Source organism: Schistocerca serialis, chromosome 5 (assembly GCF_023864345.2).
Source record: "Schistocerca serialis cubense isolate TAMUIC-IGC-003099 chromosome 5, iqSchSeri2.2, whole genome shotgun sequence".
Lineage (NCBI taxonomy): Eukaryota > Metazoa > Arthropoda > Insecta > Orthoptera > Acrididae > Schistocerca > Schistocerca serialis.
This window is the reverse complement of record NC_064642.1, coordinates 431,444,606-431,465,340: the sequence shown is the minus strand read 5'-3', so window position 1 is coordinate 431,465,340 and position 20,735 is coordinate 431,444,606. Positions and strand designations below refer to the sequence as shown.

Genomic DNA, 20,735 nt, shown 5'->3' with positions numbered 1-20,735 from the left:
ATTATTTTCTTCAGTATGACCTCAAATTTGTCCCATATAACAAGTTTCTTTTCACTCTTCTTGAACCACTGCTGAGTTATACCATCCAAGTAAAAGTACACATCTACTAAACATGTCACTTCATCGCCTGTTTTATTCGACAAATTGGTCAAATCCTTTGAACCATTTCACTGGGTCCTGACCAGCATCTCCAGAAAACAATGATGGATGCCTGATGTCCATCTGACTTATTGCTGTTTTGGAATCCAATAGTCTCCTGCATATACGGACATAGGGAACACTCTGCACTGCTTGTATTCTGATTCCTGTTCATGTAGGCAACAGTTTTTATGTTGTGCAATTGGAGCTGTGGAGATGATGATGTTTTGAAGTACCTGGCATCACCACCAAACAATGTCCGATCCAAAAGCAGCATCGTGAGTACAATACAGCACTTAGCACTGAAAGCACATTTATTACCTACACCAGAGTACAGACAGAACAGAACTGAACTCCTGGGTGGAGTATGCTGTTATTTATACAAACATCAAATATTCCAGAATATACAAATATTATGAAATTTTGAAAATCTTCCAGAAATTAAAAATACTAAACAACAAATAACTGTTGGTTGTTAGGTTTTAATTGGTGACACTCAGCATACCGGCCAGTTATGCTAATCCCTACTCCACGTATGCAGCAGACTTTATGGCAATATCAACCATGAGTTTTTTTATTGAAAACTTCAGTAGAATTTGTGGCTTCTGTGGGCCGCTTAGGGGAAGTAGTGACACTTTATGTGTATTACGTCAACTGCAAAGTGGAACTAATTTTGTTAGAAAACAACAGAGTCAATCAAAAACATGTTTTTTGCTGCCAAAGGTTTTTCTTAAAAATATTAATAAATACAATATGTGCATCCAAAAAGACATCTTCCATTGAATCTGGTCTGTTAATTTCTAGTTATTTTCTCACCAATTTTACTATTTAGAGACAAATTTACTATCATATTGCGAAGTGTAAAACCAATTGTTATTCGAATTAACCTGCTTCATATTTGAGTAAGTTAGTCTATCATTGCATCACGACTAGTTAGTTTTGGCACTGTGGCCATTCTCAAGTGAGACCTATGAAATGCACACCAAACTATCTCATACACATATGCAACGAACACTCAACTGGAACATACAAGTTCACTTCTATGAGATTGTCTGGTTTCCATAGTGGTGGGATTGAATCATAGCTCACATTTTAATACCTGAGGATGACTAATGTTGGCTGAAAGCAGTTATTTCATTCGAAATAAAGGTGACTGTCAGACAATTAAATTATTTCCATATAAAAGTCCACTATAAGTGTAAACAGAACCTCATTAAAAAACATGACAAGAATGTTGCATTGTATTCCCTTCGTCAATGTATCATTAAAACACACAGTATTGTGGATGGTGTTTTTTTTCCCCACTTGTTGCACGTCGTTAACATTAACAACCAATGGATTGTACAACCAGTCCTGCCTTGATCAAGATATTTGACATGCACAACAATTCTGAATGCTGTAGTGTACTCAAACCCATCAGGTACACTAGGAAATATGTATGCAAATGTATCAATCAAGCTGTGTTCAATTTCTTAGCGGAAGAAGGACTTGTGATTAGTAATGATTACGCAACTCACCACCAAATTGGGCATTATTTCGGAAGCAACAATGACTTCTCTGAATTTCCTGTTCATCACAGACAACACACAGTCTATCTCCAGGTTACTTACCCTGAGAGGTTAACGCGAGAACCTTAATGAATGCAAAATGCAAGAAAAATGCGAAAAATCTATGAAAAGCATGCTGTCCATGTGCAATTAAGATAATTTTGTAAAACCACTGCTACATCAAGAACTGCCTCATTATTAAGGCTGAGACACCAGAAATAAGGAGAACAAGGATCATATTTTGTGGTACCTCCTCACATTAAATAATCTGCATACAACATTCATATGGCCAACTTAGAATGCTACTGTGTCTGCCCGCTTCTCCACATGTAGTTCTAGATAACTTCAAAACTTTGACAAGTACACATATAAAAGTTATAGCAAGGAGAGTGAAGCTCAGAAGCCGTTCGAATATGGGATATACCAGGAAAAAATATACTAGTGGCTATGAGGACTAACTCAGCTTCTTGCTTAGAGCATCCATTCACTGTTTCAATAATATTTGTTGACTGTTCAATATTTTAGTTTCTTGCAAGATCTTCAAAGTGACTTCATAACATTGGAAAGAGCTGAAGGTCTCATGTTGTTCCACATTTTGATATGAGACAAATTTACCACATCTCACTACATGCTTTCTTTAAGATACTAGTAACAGACATTATGGGAAATTTATTCATTTTGTTAGCTGGTGATTCCTGTTAATCATTTTCAACTTATTCAACATGGTACACAATCAGATCAAATCACTGCCTGTTTAAAGAAGTTGGTTTTGTGGAATTTCTTGAGAATTCATATCTGATGCAATATATGTGACATGACCTCCAGAATGATTGCAGTGCTGACAAGTTATCAGCAAATTCACTGGATACTGGTACGGAATTATCACTCCAGGGGAAATGCAAGTTCTTTCTATTTGATGTAGCAAATATGGCTGTGTATTTGGATGATCTGATCGGATGTTCTCAAATATGGCAGAGAATCACCTCTCTGCAAATTGGCTGTGGAAGTGAATGATACTTTTCCACAAGAGACAACTACTTCCCTTAACAGTGAAGTTATTGTGCTCCAAACCTACAACATCCTAATAGGCCAATGTTAATGTTCTGCACGAAAAGCATGCACTGTATTATCAGGTTGGGTGTCCTAAAACCTCAGCATATATGAAATCAACCTCCCAACTACGTGTGAAATAGAAAGTTCCAGTAATACTTCTGCAGAACTTTGTTTAATGGAACAAGGCTTTCCATAAAAACTAAACATAAGGCAACTGTAGCTGAAGCCATCACTTTAACTTATTGTGCTTAAAAAATAAATAAAAAATGGGGTGTGGAGGGGGGGAGAGGGGGGGGGGGGGGGGAAAGGGTGCTTGCTTATCAATTTCTTACCTTGCCAATATACAGGAGAAGCTTCTTTCAAAAGTAACCAAGTCTCAGAGAGTGACACTCCTCACGTGGTTGGCCACCAATACAAAGAAAGGTCTCTCACATAAGAAAATGTACCTGGCTTGCTTTTTAATATCAAATAGAATGAACATTGAGTACATTGTCTACAAAAGATGGCTCTAAATACTGTGTATAGCACAATTTTGTAAACAGTTTTTAATTACATTAGTAACTTACAGACACCTAAAAAAACATGAGCATGACGTATGATTACCTCCTTGTTGTATTTCTTGGTTAAGTGCCATGCAAATTATTTTTCAAATTATCTAAATAATAGGTTACCATCTGGTTATTCTTATAAAGACATACTAAGCAAATCCAAGTTATGTTTATTCCTCACAGCTGCCTCCACTATAGGATGAGGAATTACTTTGACTTCTTGCTTTATTTGTATTCCACCCAGGGGTTTTACTGTTGAGTAAAGTTTGATGAAAATGATTCTTTTAACAGAATGTTAGAGGATTTAAGCTGACCTGGTAACTGCCACTATGCTTGCTTCACTTCCTGTATTATTTTGCTTCCCTTGCTTGGAAAAAGCTTTCTAAATTGTTAAGCCAATATTTCCTGAAGTTCTCCTTAGCAAAGGACACATCTGTCTTATCCATTTCATTGTCAGAAGGTACTCTAGTTTACTTAAACTGGCACAAGCTATAGTTTCATGCTGCTTTTATAATACTTAATAAATATCTTGGATGTCCAGCCTTGTCAGAGTGTTTGAACTTTAGAGACATAATGCAGATGGAAATCTGAGAAGATTTTATTCAGTCACACTGCCAATAAAATGTGCATTCTATTTTTATAATTTTTGAGAGAGCTTTCCTTGGGTTCCTTATCAATCACAAATCAGCTTTGTTACTCATGTAAGAAGAACTCTAGTACCTTGTTTTCATGAACACATTTCTAATGGGACTGGGGTCTATCAAAATGACGCCTTTGTATAAAATCAGAAATTTGAGAAGGCTACCTTTTCCAACTCTGTAAATTTTCTCAAGAATGAAGTTACATAAAATAATGAATCAAGATTTAATTTTTCATGCTTCTCAGTTTTTTCTGCATATGTTTTGATTTTACTGAATTTTTCTTTCATGTCTATCCATTTGAAAAATTACTGTTGAGGAGATTTTACAGACTCTGATAACATTTACTAGTGTTGGTTACTTATGATAATGTACACCTTTTTAGACCATAAAGGCATAAGTGCATGAAATTAAATTCCTGGGTTTTCTTTGATATCCATATCCATCTAAGTATAAATTAATGGTGTGTCATAGATAACTATTTCTTCACTCATTGGTATTAGTTTGTACATGACAGTCTCTAACGCAGTTCCTCTTAGATTGGGCAGTGGGAACATGTCTCTAAGAAAGTACTCTTAGTCAGTAGGTATATTCTCCTTTTCCTATGTCACACTGGTCTATAACTTTAGGTTCCTTTCTAATGATAAATATAGTTCTCCATTGTTTAATAATTCTTCACGTATTTGCTCCCCATGTGTGTCTGTTGTTCTTCAAATTCCTAATATTTTAATATTTTTTACAGTATATGGGCCTTTAATTGAGTATTAAATATGGTCATCCACACACATTTAAAGAGAATGGTGAATGCTAGTTGTTACACAACTCTCAAAATGAATTGTCCTGTATCTCATCAATGTTGTCCTTCCTTGTAGGCATATTAATTTTCCAGTCTTTCTCAAATTACTTTGCTACACTGAATTTCTTGATACGACACTAGTTCTTTGACTCAACAGCATCATTTTATGAAAGATAAAATTTTCTTCGAGCATTAAGTGTGTGTGTGTGTGTGTGTGTGTGTGTGTGTGTGTGTGTGTGTGTGGGCTCGCGTGCGCACACACACACTTTTAAGTGTCTTGTATTCAGACTTGTCTCAATTTTCTTCAATGAACACTTGTTTGCACTTTTTTCAATAAGTTACTCTGTGGCAGTTTCATCTTTTTGAAAAACACTTGAGAGTCGCAACATTCTGTTCCACCTTTCTTCATATTTTCTTTATTTCTTCCTGTTAATTATTATATGATATACATTTTATTAGTTTTTTTTCTGGTTCTAGTCAGACATTTTTTCTTACCACTGGTAAACTTCTTATCAAAAAATGTTGACATGGCAGCATATTTCTATTGTGATGGTCAAAAGAAAGCAGATTCACCATATGATACAGGGAAACAGACTATTTATATAACCAGACAATGAAATTTTTGCTTTGAGTCATGTGTTCCATAAAGAAAAACGTACCTTTTCTTGCCTCTTCTTCCCACTGTTTTGTTATGAGCAAATATCTAGGTGATTCTGGACAGACCGGTAGCAAAATTAACTGTAGGACAGCAGGGCAGACCGCAAGACCTGTAAAAAAAATTCACTGAGCGTTTAATTATTTGTCTGTTCATATAGAAAACACACACAAACAAACAAACACACACACACACACACACACACACACACACACACACACACACACAAAGAAAGAAAGAAAGAAAAAAAAAAAGCACATACATGCAAATGTGAGATGGGGGTGGGGGAGTGGGGGAAGAGAGCAGAACCAAGAGCAGGTAGATGAGGTAGGTGTTAATTAGAATGGCAAGCAGAGAGGAGATCAGGTGATGAAGAATCTCACAGTAAATAATGATAAAGTATTTGTTCTGCCAAATATAGCCTAACAAGGATACTTAGTCTAAGAACCTACATAGCTCATTTGCCAGAATTTCATTTTTTCCTTCTCTATACGGTTAATTGTTGTTAATTGCACTATTAATCTTTGCAACAAAAAAAAAAAAAAAAAAGAAAGCTACTTGTGACTTACACTCCCTTGTCCAAATATTCACTGCAGAGTATGTTCTTTCAGTCACGAACCTTAAGACTGTTTTGATGCACTTAACTGTTTTGGTTGTCTGCTAGCTGTCTTCATTTCAGCGTAACTATTGCATCTCACATTATCAACTATCTATATAATGTCAAGCCTGCCCCTGCAACCTTTTCCTTTCTCCATCCATAGTTTTCAGCAATGACACATCGTAAAATGAAATCATACTTACTATATTTCCTTTCCACTGTTTTCTTAATCATTGACTCACTGCAGAACATTGATCAATATACGGTATTGCAGTACATGTGTTGTTCTGATTATGATTAAAGCTCCTTTGGCACAGCCATTACGAAACATATCAAATGAATTTGCAATTGTGAATAAGGACTACCCTCAGCTGTACAATGGAATGACAATGATGAAGATTTGTGCCAGACCAGGACTCGAACCCGGATTTCCTGCTTATCACGAGCAATCCCATCATCATTCGGCTATCCGTGCATGACTAACAGTGAGACCCAAACTTCCATACCCATGAATGTCCAAAGGAACTTCACATCATAATCAGAACAACACAGGCACTGCAAAATCAAATTTATTTGCCGATCCCGTGTAAGCGACTTTCAAGTACAACGTCTGACCTGTATGGGAATATACATAATTGATGTACGAGTTCAGGTTGTAGATGCATGGCTGATGACATACGGAAGTTTGCGTCTGGCCATGAGTCATGCACGGATAGCAAAATGGTAAGGCAAATGCTCGCAATAAGTGGGAAACCCAGGTTCGAGTCCCAATCTGCCCCAAATTTTCACTGTCATCATTCCATTCTACAACTAATAGTAGTCCTTATTCGCAACTGCGAATTAAATTAATCAGTATGTCTGCCAATCTTCAATAGTCCCCCGTAATACCACATTTTCATGGCTTATGATCATTTCAGCTGCACCTTACTCCATTATTCATACTTCTCACCTACACAAAGCTGTGAACAAACATTACAAATCATTAACTTTTTCTATTTGAATGTTAGTGTTTGTTTCTTCTTATAGAAGATTCTTTTGTCTTTTGTAAACTTTACCACAAAGTGTTTCTTGTATCTTTAACTTTATTCTCTAGTTTTTAGATATCAAAATTTATCCACTTCTTCAAGCATCTTGTGCCCAAGTTCTACATCTATCATCCTGAATTTCCACACCATTACCTCAGTTTTCTTTTTCTTTATCACATATTACAACTGTCAGCTAGAGACATTTCCATGTCATTCAGCAAATGACTCAATTCTAATTCACTTTCAGCAAGCACTAATATGCCATGAAGGAACCATATGCTGTTTGTTTTCTGTCCTTGACAAATTACTGCATGTTGAGATAGTCTGTTACTCCATTCATTGGGGAATATACAAATTAAACATCATTGATGACAATGTAACAACGAATACAATCAATTTTTGATAAAATAATTTAACTGGATAGATAAAAAATCTACTCACCAAGTGGCGGCAGAACACATACATAAAAGAGGGTTGTAATTAGGCAAGCTTTTGGAGCCAGTGGCTCCTTCTCCAGGCAGAAGGGTTGAAGGGGAAGAAAGAGGGGTAAAGGAAAAGGACTGGAGACATTTAGGGAAAGAGGTAGATTTCGGGAAAGTCACCCAGAACCGCAGGTCAGGGGAGATTTACCGGATGGGATGAGAAGGAAAGTGATTGCTGAGGACTGCATCAGATGAGATTTGAAAACCTGAGAGCGTAAAGGTGGAAGACAGGATACTATGCAACAGAGACTACTGCTTAAACATAACACATGAGTTAATAAGAGTGAAAAGCTAACTGCATTGTATGTAACACAATGAAACATTCAGAAAACTAAAACAGAGTGAAGAAAAGAGTAGTTACTGTGAAGAAATGCTGAGACAGAAGAAATCAATTTATATTGAGGCCAGATGGATGGCAGAAACCAAGCACATGTTGTAGTGCTAGTTCCCACCTGTAGAGTTCTGAGAAACTGATGTCTGTGGGAAGAATCCAGATGGTGCATGTGGTGAAATAGGCATCTGTCTGCAACAGGAGATTGCATGTTGCTAGTATACACCCTCTGCCTACACCCATTCATCCTAATTGACAATTTGGTGGTAGTCATGCTGACATGAAGGACCGTACAGTGTTTATGTAACAGCTAGTATAGGGTGTGTTGTTTCACAAGTGGCTCTCTCTAATAGTATGTATTTCACCAGTTACAGAGCTGCTATAGGCAGTTGTAGGAAGGCACATAGGGCAAGTCTTGCAGAAGGGACGGTCACAGGGATCAGTATGAATCCTGGTACTGCTGATCCCTCAAAAAAAAAAAAACTTCTGAGCACATCACAGGAAAATCAGTATTCTCATGGTCTGGAATGTATTAATTAGCTACTTCAACAGAGCCATGACTTCCTAAAATCATGCCCTGAAACGAGATCCATTCTGTCTAAAATCTTGTCCACCACGCCTAAAAAGCTTTTCGTCTCCCTCCCAATCTCTGCAATATTCTTGTCAGACCTTATGCTCCTCCTGCACCCATCTCCCTATCCTATGGGTCCTACCCCTGTGACCATCCCCACTGCAGTACTTGTCCTATGCACCCTCCTACCTCCATCTACAGCAGCTCCGTAACTGGCAGAACATATACCATCAAAGAGACAGCCATCTGTGAGAAGACACGTCATATACCAGCTGTTATGTAAACACTGTTTGGCCTTTTACATCAGCATGACTACCACTAAATTATCAGTTAGGATGAATGGGCATACACAGAGGGTGTATAGTGGCATCACACAATACCCTGTTGCAGAGTGTGCTCTACAATGTGACAATTGTGACTTCAGTGCCTGTTTCTTCACACCCACCACCTGGATCCTTCCCCCAGACACCAGTTTCTCAAAACTCCGCAGGTGGGAACTAGAACCACAACATGTCCTTGGTTCTCTCCATCCACCTGGCCTTAATTTATGTTAATTTCTTCCATCTCAGCATTTCTTCACAGTAACTACTCTTTTCCTCACTTCATTTTAGTTTTCTAGATCTTTCATTGTGTTACCCGTCTATTTTTGTGGCCCATCTCCCACCTCTGTTACGTACAATGCAGTTAGCTTTTCACTTTTATTGACTCATGTATGTTGTTTGATCAGTAATCTCTGTTTTGCATATTACCTGGTCTTCCACCTTTAAGCTCTCTGGTTTTCAAATCTTGTCCAATGCAGTTCCCAACAATGACTCTTCTTCTCATCCCATGTGGTAAGTCTCCCCTAAACCAACGTTCTGGGTGACTTTCCTGAAATCTACCCTTTTCTTAGACCTCTTCAGTCCTTTTCCTTCACCCCTCCTGCTTCCCCTTCAACCTTGCTGCCCAAATAAGGAGCCAATGGCTGCAAAAGCTTGCCTAATTACAACCCTCTTTTATGTGTGTGTTGTGCTGTCACTTGGTGAGTAGAGTTTTTACTGATGACAATGTCTATCACTGACTTACACTTCTCCTAACTCTGGCTTCTTGCATCATTCTGTCCACACTTAGGACTGGTCTGGCTTCATAAAAATAAAATGTATTATCCTTTTATACTTAAAACTAATTCCACACTGTCTGAAAATTAAATTACTTTTCTATAAATAACTAAGATTTTATCAGCATACAGGGCAGCCAAATGGCAGGGAATTTGGAATTCACACAGTCTAAACAACAATTAAAGTCTTATTTCACTGATATTTGTGAAAGCTGACTGGTCAATCCTCTCTGAACACCCCCCCCCCCCCCCAACCCCAAATTGGCTTCTTATTGCTGTCTGTCATGTACTATTCATTCAACTCATCCTAGTAAGTAAACAACAGCAGGACAGTGTTGCTGTAAAAGTAAGAGCTCCCTCTCAAATGCACATCCACAAAGAATCATGCTGAAATCTATGAAGCAGGACTCATCTTCCATATGACAGGTTTCTTTCGTTCCATAGCCAAGTATGACGACGATTATATGAAAAGTGGATGTACATCTGACAGCTTGTAAAATTGCAAGTGATCAGACCCAGTAATGTGACAATCACTACATATAATTGCGTTTCGAGCCATCAAAAAACAACACAAACTATTTCTACACCACATCATATGAAATATATTCTTCATGTTCTATAGAGAGGAGTGTGTACTGAGAAAAGAAGTGAAAGATGTACACTTCACTTAAAGAACAGCATCATAAAACCATCAAAAGTTGATGTAATGCATGCTTATTTGTCAAGAGCCAGTTTCAATCAACTGACTTCCTTCAAGTCACAAATATGACTACATCAGATCAAAGGAAGATTCCTTCATGTCAAGTACATAAAAATTATCAGTTGCAGCATTTGTAACTTACAAGCCTCCATTTTTTACATTAGTCACTCAAACAGGGAACTAATCTGGAATATTTTGCCAATGGAGAGATAATTACAGTGCTTTTTTAATTACATGCCAGATGTTGTGTGACTACACCTTATGTGCCTTTAATGCAGTGGTGTTCGTTGCCTTCTGCAGCCTCATGCCACGATGGTGAAGCAGCATCACCAATAGGAGAAATCCTTTGATAATACCTTATGCAGGCAGATAAATGAACTGTCATACAAACAACAAACTTGTCTGAGTAAATTTACTCTCATTCATCAGAATGTTAGAGGACTATTAAACAAAGTTAACGAACCTCCTGTGTTTACATCATCTACAACGTCAAAAGGAAGTTAGAGTGTTATGTTTAATCAAGTACCATGTAAATACAACAATCGACATGTTAAACTCAGAATTATGAATTATCAATCCATTTTTGTACACAAAATACAAGAAAGGAGGAGCTGATGATATTTCCTTCTACAATACTCATGTTGACAGCTGTTCTCAATTCGAATTCTGGAATATTTACTTCTTCATCTTGAGTGAAGGCATTTCGGAAGGCTGTGTTTAGTAACTCTGCTTTGTCCGCACTGTCTTCAATAGTATCTCCATTGCTATCATGCAGAGAAGGCATTGAATGTTTCTTCTGCTAACTTACTTCACATACAACCAGAATCTCTGACAGGCATCTCGCATTGAAGTCCGCACTAAAGTTTCGAGCTTCTGTAAAAGATCGCCAATCTTTGGAATTTTGCGTCTGTTTAAATTTGGCATGTTTGTTCATTGTTTCTACAAGTGTTCTAACCCATTTTGTGTACCAAGGAGGATCAGCTCCATTGTTTGTTAATTTATTTGGTATAACTCTCTCAATTGCTGCCAATACTATTTCTTTGAATCCAAGCCACATCTGGTCTACACTTACATTATTAATTTGGAACGAGTGGAGATTGTCTCTCAGGAAGGCGTCAAGTGAATTTTTATCTGCTTTTTTAAATAGGTATATTTTTTGGAGATTTGGGGATTACAACATTCAATCTCGGTACGACAACTCTGTGTTCACAAATTCCTTACTCGGTTTTGATGCTCTTTATTAACTCAGGATTATTTGTTGCTAAGAGGTCAAGTGTGTTTTCACAACCATTTATTATTCGCGTGGGCTCATAAACTAACTGCTCAAAGTAATTTTCAGGAAATGCGTTTAGAACAATTTTGGATGATATTTTATGTGTACCTCCAGAATTACACATCTATTTTCGTCAACATATCAAGGGTAAATTAAAGTCATCACCAACTATTATCATAAGAGTCGTGTGTGTGTTTGAAATCAAACTCAAGTTTTCTTTGAACCTTTCAGCAACTGTATCATCTGAATTGGAAGGTCAGTAAAAGGATCCACCTGTTATGGTCTTGCTATTCAGGTGATGGTAATCACAGCAGGACCTGTGTTGTCTAGATCCATCCGCAGTCTTGTTGGTACGACCACAATTCCTGCGCTGCATTGACTATCACTCTCTTCTATTATCTAATCACATAACTGCTGGTTAATACAATTTCTGTTATCAGTTGTAAATACCTAGGAATGCACTGGTGCTTCATCCCCTGCTCATATTTCACACTGGATCATGGGTGTTACTGGCAATGGACACCACAGTAAAAATAAAACCTCAGATTCAAACAGTAATTCTTTCATCCACTCTCTCTCTCTCTCCTACATATCACAGTCTTATAGGCAGCTTGCAGCCACTTGTGGTTCACACTCCTCAAGCACCACTCATCCTTGTCTGGAATGTCTCAACTCTCGATTAACATTCCCTTTCTTAACTTCATTACTTCGGGGTCAAAATTACCTATATTTACAGGTATCGCTCTTCTGCCATACCTCTCTTGTAGGTGTACAACACTTCTCTTGACAAAATAAGTTGCTGCATCCAGCATATAGTTTTCCTCCAGAGGCTCCACAACACGCAACATACCTTAAAAAATGGCTCCAAGCACTATGGGACGAGGTCATCAGTACCCTAGACTTAGAATTACTTAAACCTAACTAACCTAAGGACATCACACACATCCATGCCAGAGGCTGGATTCAAACCTGCCACCATAGCAGCCGCGTGGTTCCAGACTGAAGCACCCAGAACTGCTCGGCCACAACCTTCAAGTAGATCTGGCTCCATTCACCTAAAGTGCCTTCCCAGTGCCACACGGCACACATCGTGCAAATCAAGCCTTAGTGCAATTGTATGTGGTTCAGTTCGCAACAGTTCTACAATGGCAACAGTCTCCCACAGCTGGAGTGTCATTCCAATAAGTTCCACTGTATGTTCCAAGAGTTGCTAAATAGCACTGAGCTACTTAGTAAGTCATGGAAAGTATATTGGGAAGAAAGATTAGAAGCTGTGGGAGGGGAAGTGTTCATTGCAGTTGACAAATATTCTCTCTATTGAGGTCAAATTTGATTGGGACAGAGAAATTATCTGGTGGCGTAGAGTAGGTCCGGATGAAATAAAGTTAATTGTTGGATGTTTTTACCAGGCCACTGATTCTGTTGTGACAGTTTTAGTAATTCAAAGGAAGTTTACGGCCAGTAGTGTGGAAATATTAGTTGGATATCCCCACACATACTGAGTACAGACTGGAATATCTACGGATTCACTGCAAAGGTACAGGCAGACAGTCTTGTAAATTACTTTTGAATACATTTTCTGAAAACTGTCTTGAGCACCTAATTCAACAATCCACATGTGACAGAAATATTTTAGACCTTGTAGGTGCAAATAGGTCTGACCTTATCGACAGCATCTGAATAGAGACATGGTGTGGTCATCAGATATTATAACACGTATGGTTACTAAAGTTAATAACTCATTCAAGAAGGCTAGAAACAGGAGGTAAGTAATTGTTAGTGCCCCACTTAGACAATGAACTGACATCACTTTGCCCCAGCATGATGGCCGTACAGGGTGTCTACGCATTATCACAGGATCAAATTCAAGACTTTTCATTACCTCTATTAAAATGTGTGTGGTACAATGACAAAACACTTTTTTTGTGAACCTGAAAGCTAGTTGAAATGAACACTGAATGAAAAAATTCTCATATCACTTAAACTGCATGTCAGCATGAATAATGTAACTATGTATGACTTGGTGTGTACCATTCATCAAATGCTATGGAAACATTAAACTCACACAGGATGTGGTATGCTATTTTCAGACATATTTATCATCACATCAATTAAAATATAAATTGTTTTAACATAGTAATGTAGTGAAAACTTACAATTTTCCCTAACACATTATAACAATTTTAAAGGTATAAAATTTATGTCAAATGTTAAACTTCACAATGAAAGATTCAGTGTAAGTTTCTTAGATAAACTTGGAATTTCAACATTCAACATCTAAAACTTCAGGTTTTTCTTTTGTCTTTTCTATAGCCATTCTTTCTTTTTTGGGGCTCTTATTTCTTGAACTGTTCTTCTTTTAATATTAGCCACTTAATTTTCATCAGATTCCTTTTTTTTAAGGCTACTATTCTTATTGATGGCACATCACTGGTTTTGTAATAACCATATTCAGTTGTTTCTCACTTTTAAATAAATTACCTAACAACTGTATTGCATTGTAAACACTTATTTCTGGAACAATTTTCTTTTCTTTGAACAAGCAACTCCTCGAGTGTGGCGATTATGATTATGGCATTCGATATCCCGCATACTGTCCACCATGCTACCATGATATTGACTGCTAATTGCAACAGGGGACGGGACTGGAGGTATCCAATAGTGAGCACAGCATGAAGCTACAGAGTATAGTTGAACTGCTTAGTCAACACGTAACTCACAAAAGTGCAACAGTGCTAGTGGTTTTGATACAAAGACCAGTAATGCTAATGATAAACAAAGCAAAAATTGCATCATATCTGTAATAACAGTTACCAAACTTGAAATTTCATCAGAAAGAAACTCAAGGAAATTTGCAGTGTGAGAAAGAAGTGGCAGGTGGAATTTTGGCATTCCTGCGAAATGAGTCAATGAAATGTATGGTGTCATATGTTCAACTGTGCAGACAATGCACATGAGTAGTACAATGACGACGAAATATGCTTAACAAGTGAGGGTGTATTGAAACAGCTGTCAAGCCAAGTGGTTCATCATCCTTGTCAGACAGGGAACCACAAATCCCATCTCCAGTGTAACACAGCAAAGGACGATCGTCATCCAAGAAGCAGGTACTGAACATAATTATGTACGTGGAAGATCATCTGCATCATAGCAAAAAAAAATTATGAACAGATTTCAAGTCTGCAGCAATATGACTGTAGTGTGTTCTGGCATGACCACAAGTGTCGGAACAAAGATGAAGAACACAAGAGAAGAGAAGAGAAAAGAAGAGAAGAGAAGAGAAGAGAAGAGGCAGTGAGACGATGTTAGCCAATGGTGCACCAATTAAGACCACACCATGACAGGAGCAGCCTCTACAAGGAGTGAGTATAAGCGCCACTCCTGCCAGCCTCGGCCAGACAGTAATAAGACAGTATAAGCACCATTGTAGATCAGCACTCACAGAACAGTTATTAGTGATCTGTACCATTGCTTCTTTGGACATTGTGTATAGCGAAGAACATTACTATTTGCATGTTACCCATCGCTTGCAACACTTGTTGTAAATTCGAAAGTTAAGTATTCTCAATTTTCTTATTTACAATAAAAACTATTAATGTGATTTACTTGAATTGTTGTATAGCATTCCAAGAATGCTGCAGCCTTTAGGCACCCTATACAAGACGAGTGGGCAGGACCCCACATACTGCATAAGGAAAACTACAGATATTCAAGGGAGGATAAGGCACACTTGTTACAAAAACTGGTATATGCATATTTCAAGGATGCTTGATACAATTTGCAGTACGTGCAAGATAGTGACCTACTATGTTATGCACATCAAATTGCATGTGACATACATCACAGTGAATGCAAGGGAATGTGTGGAAGGATGCACAATTTCAAAAAGTGCTACAGTACCGGAAGACATATGATAACAAAATTTCAAAAAATACGTAAATTTGATGATGCACTGCAAAATATTGAATCAGCCCAAAAATTTGTGCATGAGATACACAAACTTAACCCATTGTTCAGTAAGGAATTTCTTTTCAACTCTGACCAATCATGATTTGAGGAGGAAATGCTTATAAAGAAACCATGGAAACTAGAGGCACCAAGAGAGTTGTACAAAGATCAACTAACTCGTGTGAGTCTTTGTGGTCACTGCAGCACACCATTTTTCATTTGGTATTCATGGTTCAAGTTAATAATTTGTTTTGATCATTTCTTGAATGTCAACGATGCCCATTTTGCAAAGTGTAATAATACACACATCTCAAAGAAGGCTTATCTCTGCGCCTCCTAAACACCCATTTTCTGTTTTCCTCGTGAAGCACATGGCAAGACGTTAACAGCTAATATTATTCCTCTAATAATTGTCAACACAACTCTTTCAAATGAGCTTTACTAAAGACTGAACTTGACTCAAGGGGTTCCTTGCAACATAAATTACTTTGTTAACAGAAAACTTCTTTCAACTCAGCATTTCCATGAAATATGTGTAAGAGCTTCTGCATGACCATGATGGGGTCATAGAGAGAGAGAGAGAGAGAGAGAGAGAGAGAGAGAGAGAGAGAGAGAGAAAATAGTAAAGGACATAGTAAAGTACAATTCTTTGTATGTTTAAAAAAAGTAGCAATTATCATCTAAATGATGATCATGTGGCCATAGTTTTCACTGATTTTTTAAAGTGTATTATAATTATTGTAAAACTGACTCTCCACATCATAGTGAGAGGTTGTAATTTGGTGCCATGGGACACAAAAATAGCTAAACTGATCAGTGGGGATTGAATCCTGGAACCTTGGATTTAAAATCCAACCCTTACTCATGATGAAACCAAGCCACACTGTTAATTATTACTCATTTTTGACTTGTTAGAACTAAAGTTCTATTTTCAAATTTTCTCAACTAAATCTACAGTTTGTCCTTGAATTTTATCTGCATTAAGGGGAACAGTACGTTATCTAACAGCTGAAGGTGGATCAACTGTGTTTCATTAACACACATACTAATTCTTTGTTTCCACACTTTCTGTTCATTAATTCACTCACTCACACACTGTATTCCACAAATTCCATCATGGAGGAGACCCTTCAGGAAATGTATCAAGTTATGTAATACATTAACAGGCAGTAGCAACCATTGCCACCCACTGTTATAAAGTATAACAACAACAAATGACTAACACTAATTACTCAAACTGATAAGTTATGGTAACAACTTTTATATTATTTTTTTTATTGTATGGGGAAAGAAAACGGCTGCTTTAATAAAGAGGAAAAACACTGCTCTTCCTCCTACACTACTCACGCACTGCTTTAATCTAATACTTGGAACAAAGCATTTATCTAATTTCACGCAGACCACTATCAGCTATCCATATATTGGCAAAGTCATGATATATCTACTTCTAATATTACAGTTGAATGGAATTTACATGCTTGAATTAAAGTATTCCAATAAATTGTAGGAGTAGCTAATGAGGTATTCTCTCTCTCTCTTTCTCCCCCCCCCCCCCCCCCCCCCCCTTTATGAATTTCTGTGTTATGTAATTTGAGCCCTGACACACATACTATTCAGTAGATTAGCGAAGGCCCAATTATTTACACTCTTTTATTAACAAAGTTCAGCAAGCAACTGTTTCAATCTTCACTGTGCCTGTCAAACACTCGGAACCACATCTCAAGGAAGAATTTTGTTTTATCCTCCAACATTTTCTGCTCCCTGTGTTGGAATATTTATAATTTAAGGAACAAGTTCTACACAGTTGCCACTGCAAATTGTTAACATAGGTCTGAGCACATGGAATAGGTTCCCAGATACTGGAAAGTGTCACCATAATAAGTATAATATAATTGGATAGGTTAAAAAATCTACTCACCAAGTGAGTAGGAGGAGGAAACACATGTAAAGGTTAAAAAAGTGTGGAAGCTTTTGGAGCCAGTAGCTTCTTATTCTGGCAGAAGGCTTGAAAGGGAAGGAAGTGAGATGAAGGAAAGGTCAGGTGAGGTTTAGGAAATGCGGAGATTTTGGGAAAGTCACCCAGTACCCTGCATCAGGGAAGACTTACTGGACAGGACAAGGAGAAAGACTGATTGTTGAGGATTGTACTAGACGATTTTGAAAACCTGAGAGCTTAAGGACAGAAGATAGGATAGTAAGCAAGACAGAGATTACTGACAAAAGTAGCATGGTGCAAGAGTTGTTAAGAGCGAAAGCTAAGTGCATTAAATATGGTAGAGGTAGGGGTGGAGGAAAACTGACAGGTGAGAAGATATAATACATAGGAAACTAAAAGGGAATGAAGAAAAGGGTAATTACGGAGAAGAAATGCTGAGACTGAAGAAAATGAAGAAAATAATAAATGTAAATTAAGGCAAATGGATGGCGAGAACCAAGAACATGTCAGTCAGATCCCACCTGTGGAGTTCTGAGGCAGTGGTGTCTGGGGGAAGAATCCAGTTGACACATGTGGTGAAATGGCCTCTGAGGACATGCTTGTCATGTGTTAGAGTCTGCTCTGAAAAAGTATATTATGTGTTTCCAGTATACAACACCATCTGTCGATGTCTCTTCATCCTAATTATTAACTTTGCACTAGTCACACCTATATAGAAGGTTGAACAGTGCTTACAGAACAGCTGGTACATGATGTGTGTTGTTTCACAGGTGGCTCTCCCTTAGATAGTAGATGTTTTACCAGTTACAGGGCTGGTATAGGTGGTGGAAGGAGGGAACCAAATCTTACAGTGGGAATGGTCACAGCAGTAGGAGCCACAGGATACGGAAATGGATGCAGAAGGCTCATAGTGTCTGTCCAGGATGTTGAAGAGATTGGAAGGAAGTCAAAGCTTTGTCAAAGTAGCTTATTAATATCAATACGCTACTTCAACAAGACTACGACTTCATAAAATCAGGTCCATTTTGTCCAACATTTTACTTGCCACACCTAGCACAGCTTTTTGTCCCTCCTCCCCAATCTCCGTAACATCTTGATCAAACCCTAAGGTCCTTCTGCACCCATTTCCCTACACTATGGCCCCCCTGTCCCTAATGTATGACTTGTCTTGCGCACCCTCCTGCCACGATGTATACCAGCCCTGAAACTGGCAGAACATTTGCTATCAAAGAGTGTCATCTGTGAAATGATACAGGGCATGTACCAGCTGTTGTGTAAACACTGTTCAGCCTTCTACACCAATATGACTCCCACCAAATTATCAGTTAGGACAAATGGGAATAGACAGAGGGTGTATACTGGCAACACACAATATCCTGTTGCAGATCATGCTCTACAGCACGACTTATGACCTCAGCACCTGTTTCACCAAATGTGACATTTGTATTCTTCCTCCAGACACCAGTTTCTCTGAACTCTGCATGTGAGAACTGCCATTACGACATGTCCTTGGTTCTTGCCACCCCCTGGCCTTATTTTACATTAGTAATTTTCTTCAGTTTCTTCAGCCTCAGCATTTATTCTCAGTAACTATTTTTTTCCTTCATTCGCTTTTAGTTTTCTATACTTTTATTTTCTGCCCTGTCTATTTTTCTCCACTTCCCACATCTAACACATATAGTTCACTTAGCATTCTGCTCTTATTAACTCTTGCATCATGATTTGTCAATGATCTCTGTCTTGCTTATTATCATATCTCCCAGGTTTTCAAATCTCAACCAGTGCAGTCCCAAAGAATCAGTCTTTCCTTCTCATCCCAACTAGTAAGTCTCCCCTGATACTGTGCGGGGTAGCTGTGCGGTCTAGGGCGCCTTGTAATGGTTCACACAGCTACCCCCATCGGAGGTTCCAGTCCTCACTTGGGCATGGCTGTGTGTGTTGTCCTTAGCATAAGTTAGATTCAGTTAGATTAAGTAGTGTGGAAGCTGAGGGACTGACGACCTCAGCAGTTTGGTCCCCTAAGACCTTACCACAAATTTCCGAATTTTTTTCTCCCCTGACCCAGGTTTCTGGATGACTTCTCTGTACTCCACCCCTTTTCCCAAACCTCACCAGTCTTTTTACCTCACCCCTCTTCCTTCCCCTTCAACCCTTCTGCCAGGAGGAGGAGCCACTGGCTCTGAAAGCTTACACATTTTGAGAACCTTTAAGTGTGTTTTTTCTGCTGCCACTTTATGAGTAGATTTTTTTTTATCTATACAATTCTGTTTTCAAGAATTGATTATTTTCATTTTTATATTAGCTACTGTAAAGGGATAAAGGATGACTGACAGAATTTTTATTTGGTGTGCTGAATGGCAGGTTGCTCTAAATAGAGAAAAATGTAAGATAATGCAGATCAGTAGGAAGAACAATCCTGTAGTATTCAAATACAGAATTAGTGGAGTGCTGTTTGACAATGCCATATCAGTTTAATACCCAGTCACGACACTGAAAAGTGATATGAAATGGAAAGAGCATGTAAGGACATTACTAGTGAAGATGGATGGTCAATTTTGGCTTATTGGGAGATTTTTTGGAAAATGTAGCTCATCTATAAAGGAGTCTGTGTATAGAACACTTATGTGACCCATTCTAGAGTACTGTTCAAGTGTTTGCATCAAAATATTCGAGGACTGAGAAATAAAATTAATGAATTAACTATCTGCAGAGATGAATTAGAGTCTTCAAACCCAGCTGACATAATCTGCCTCTCTGAACATCATGTGACCACTGGTATAGAACTTTTAAGTGTTACAGGGTTTAGGTTAGCATCTCACTATTGTAGATCAGAAATGGAGAAAGGAGGAGTTGCCACATTCATCAGGAACTGTCATAAATTTAAGAACATAGACATTCATAAATTTTGCCTAGAACAGCATATGGAAGCATGTGCAACAGAATTAGATTTTCACAAAAAATCTTTCATAATATTAAGTGTATATCGAGCACCTGCAGGTAACTTTAATCTGTTTGTAAACCACCTTGAAGCTGTACTGGCCCATTTAACAACCAAAAACAAAGAAATAGTGGTTGCTGGTGATTTCAATGTAGATTTCCTTAAAGACTCTCCCAATAAGAACCTATTTGAGTTAGTAACACTATCATTCAACTTAATTCCCACAGTAAAGTTCCCCACTAGGATAACCACTTGCTCACAAACAGCCATTGATAATATCTTTATAGAAAAGTCAAATGAACAAAATTATATTACAAAACCAATAGTCAATGGCCTCTCAGACCATGACATGCAGTTCCTTCTGTTAAATGTTAATACTGAACAGGATATAAAATCTGTTAAATCTGAGCTCAAGAGGGTAATCAGTAAGCCAAAAATTGATTATTTTAGGACACTCCTCAG

General features: G+C 37.9%; 1 protein-coding gene across 1 annotated transcript in view; it reads right to left on the bottom strand.

Moving 5' to 3' along the window:
• The window catches only part of LOC126480691 (glucose transporter type 1), a 321,263-nt gene that overhangs the window by 202,010 nt on the left and 98,518 nt on the right, over window positions 1-20,735 (bottom strand). Inside the window, exon 10 of the mRNA XM_050103930.1 lies at window positions 5,380-5,487. Within this exon, the coding sequence (XP_049959887.1) occupies window positions 5,380-5,487 (108 nt within the window). The remainder of the gene's footprint in view (window positions 1-5,379; window positions 5,488-20,735) is intronic.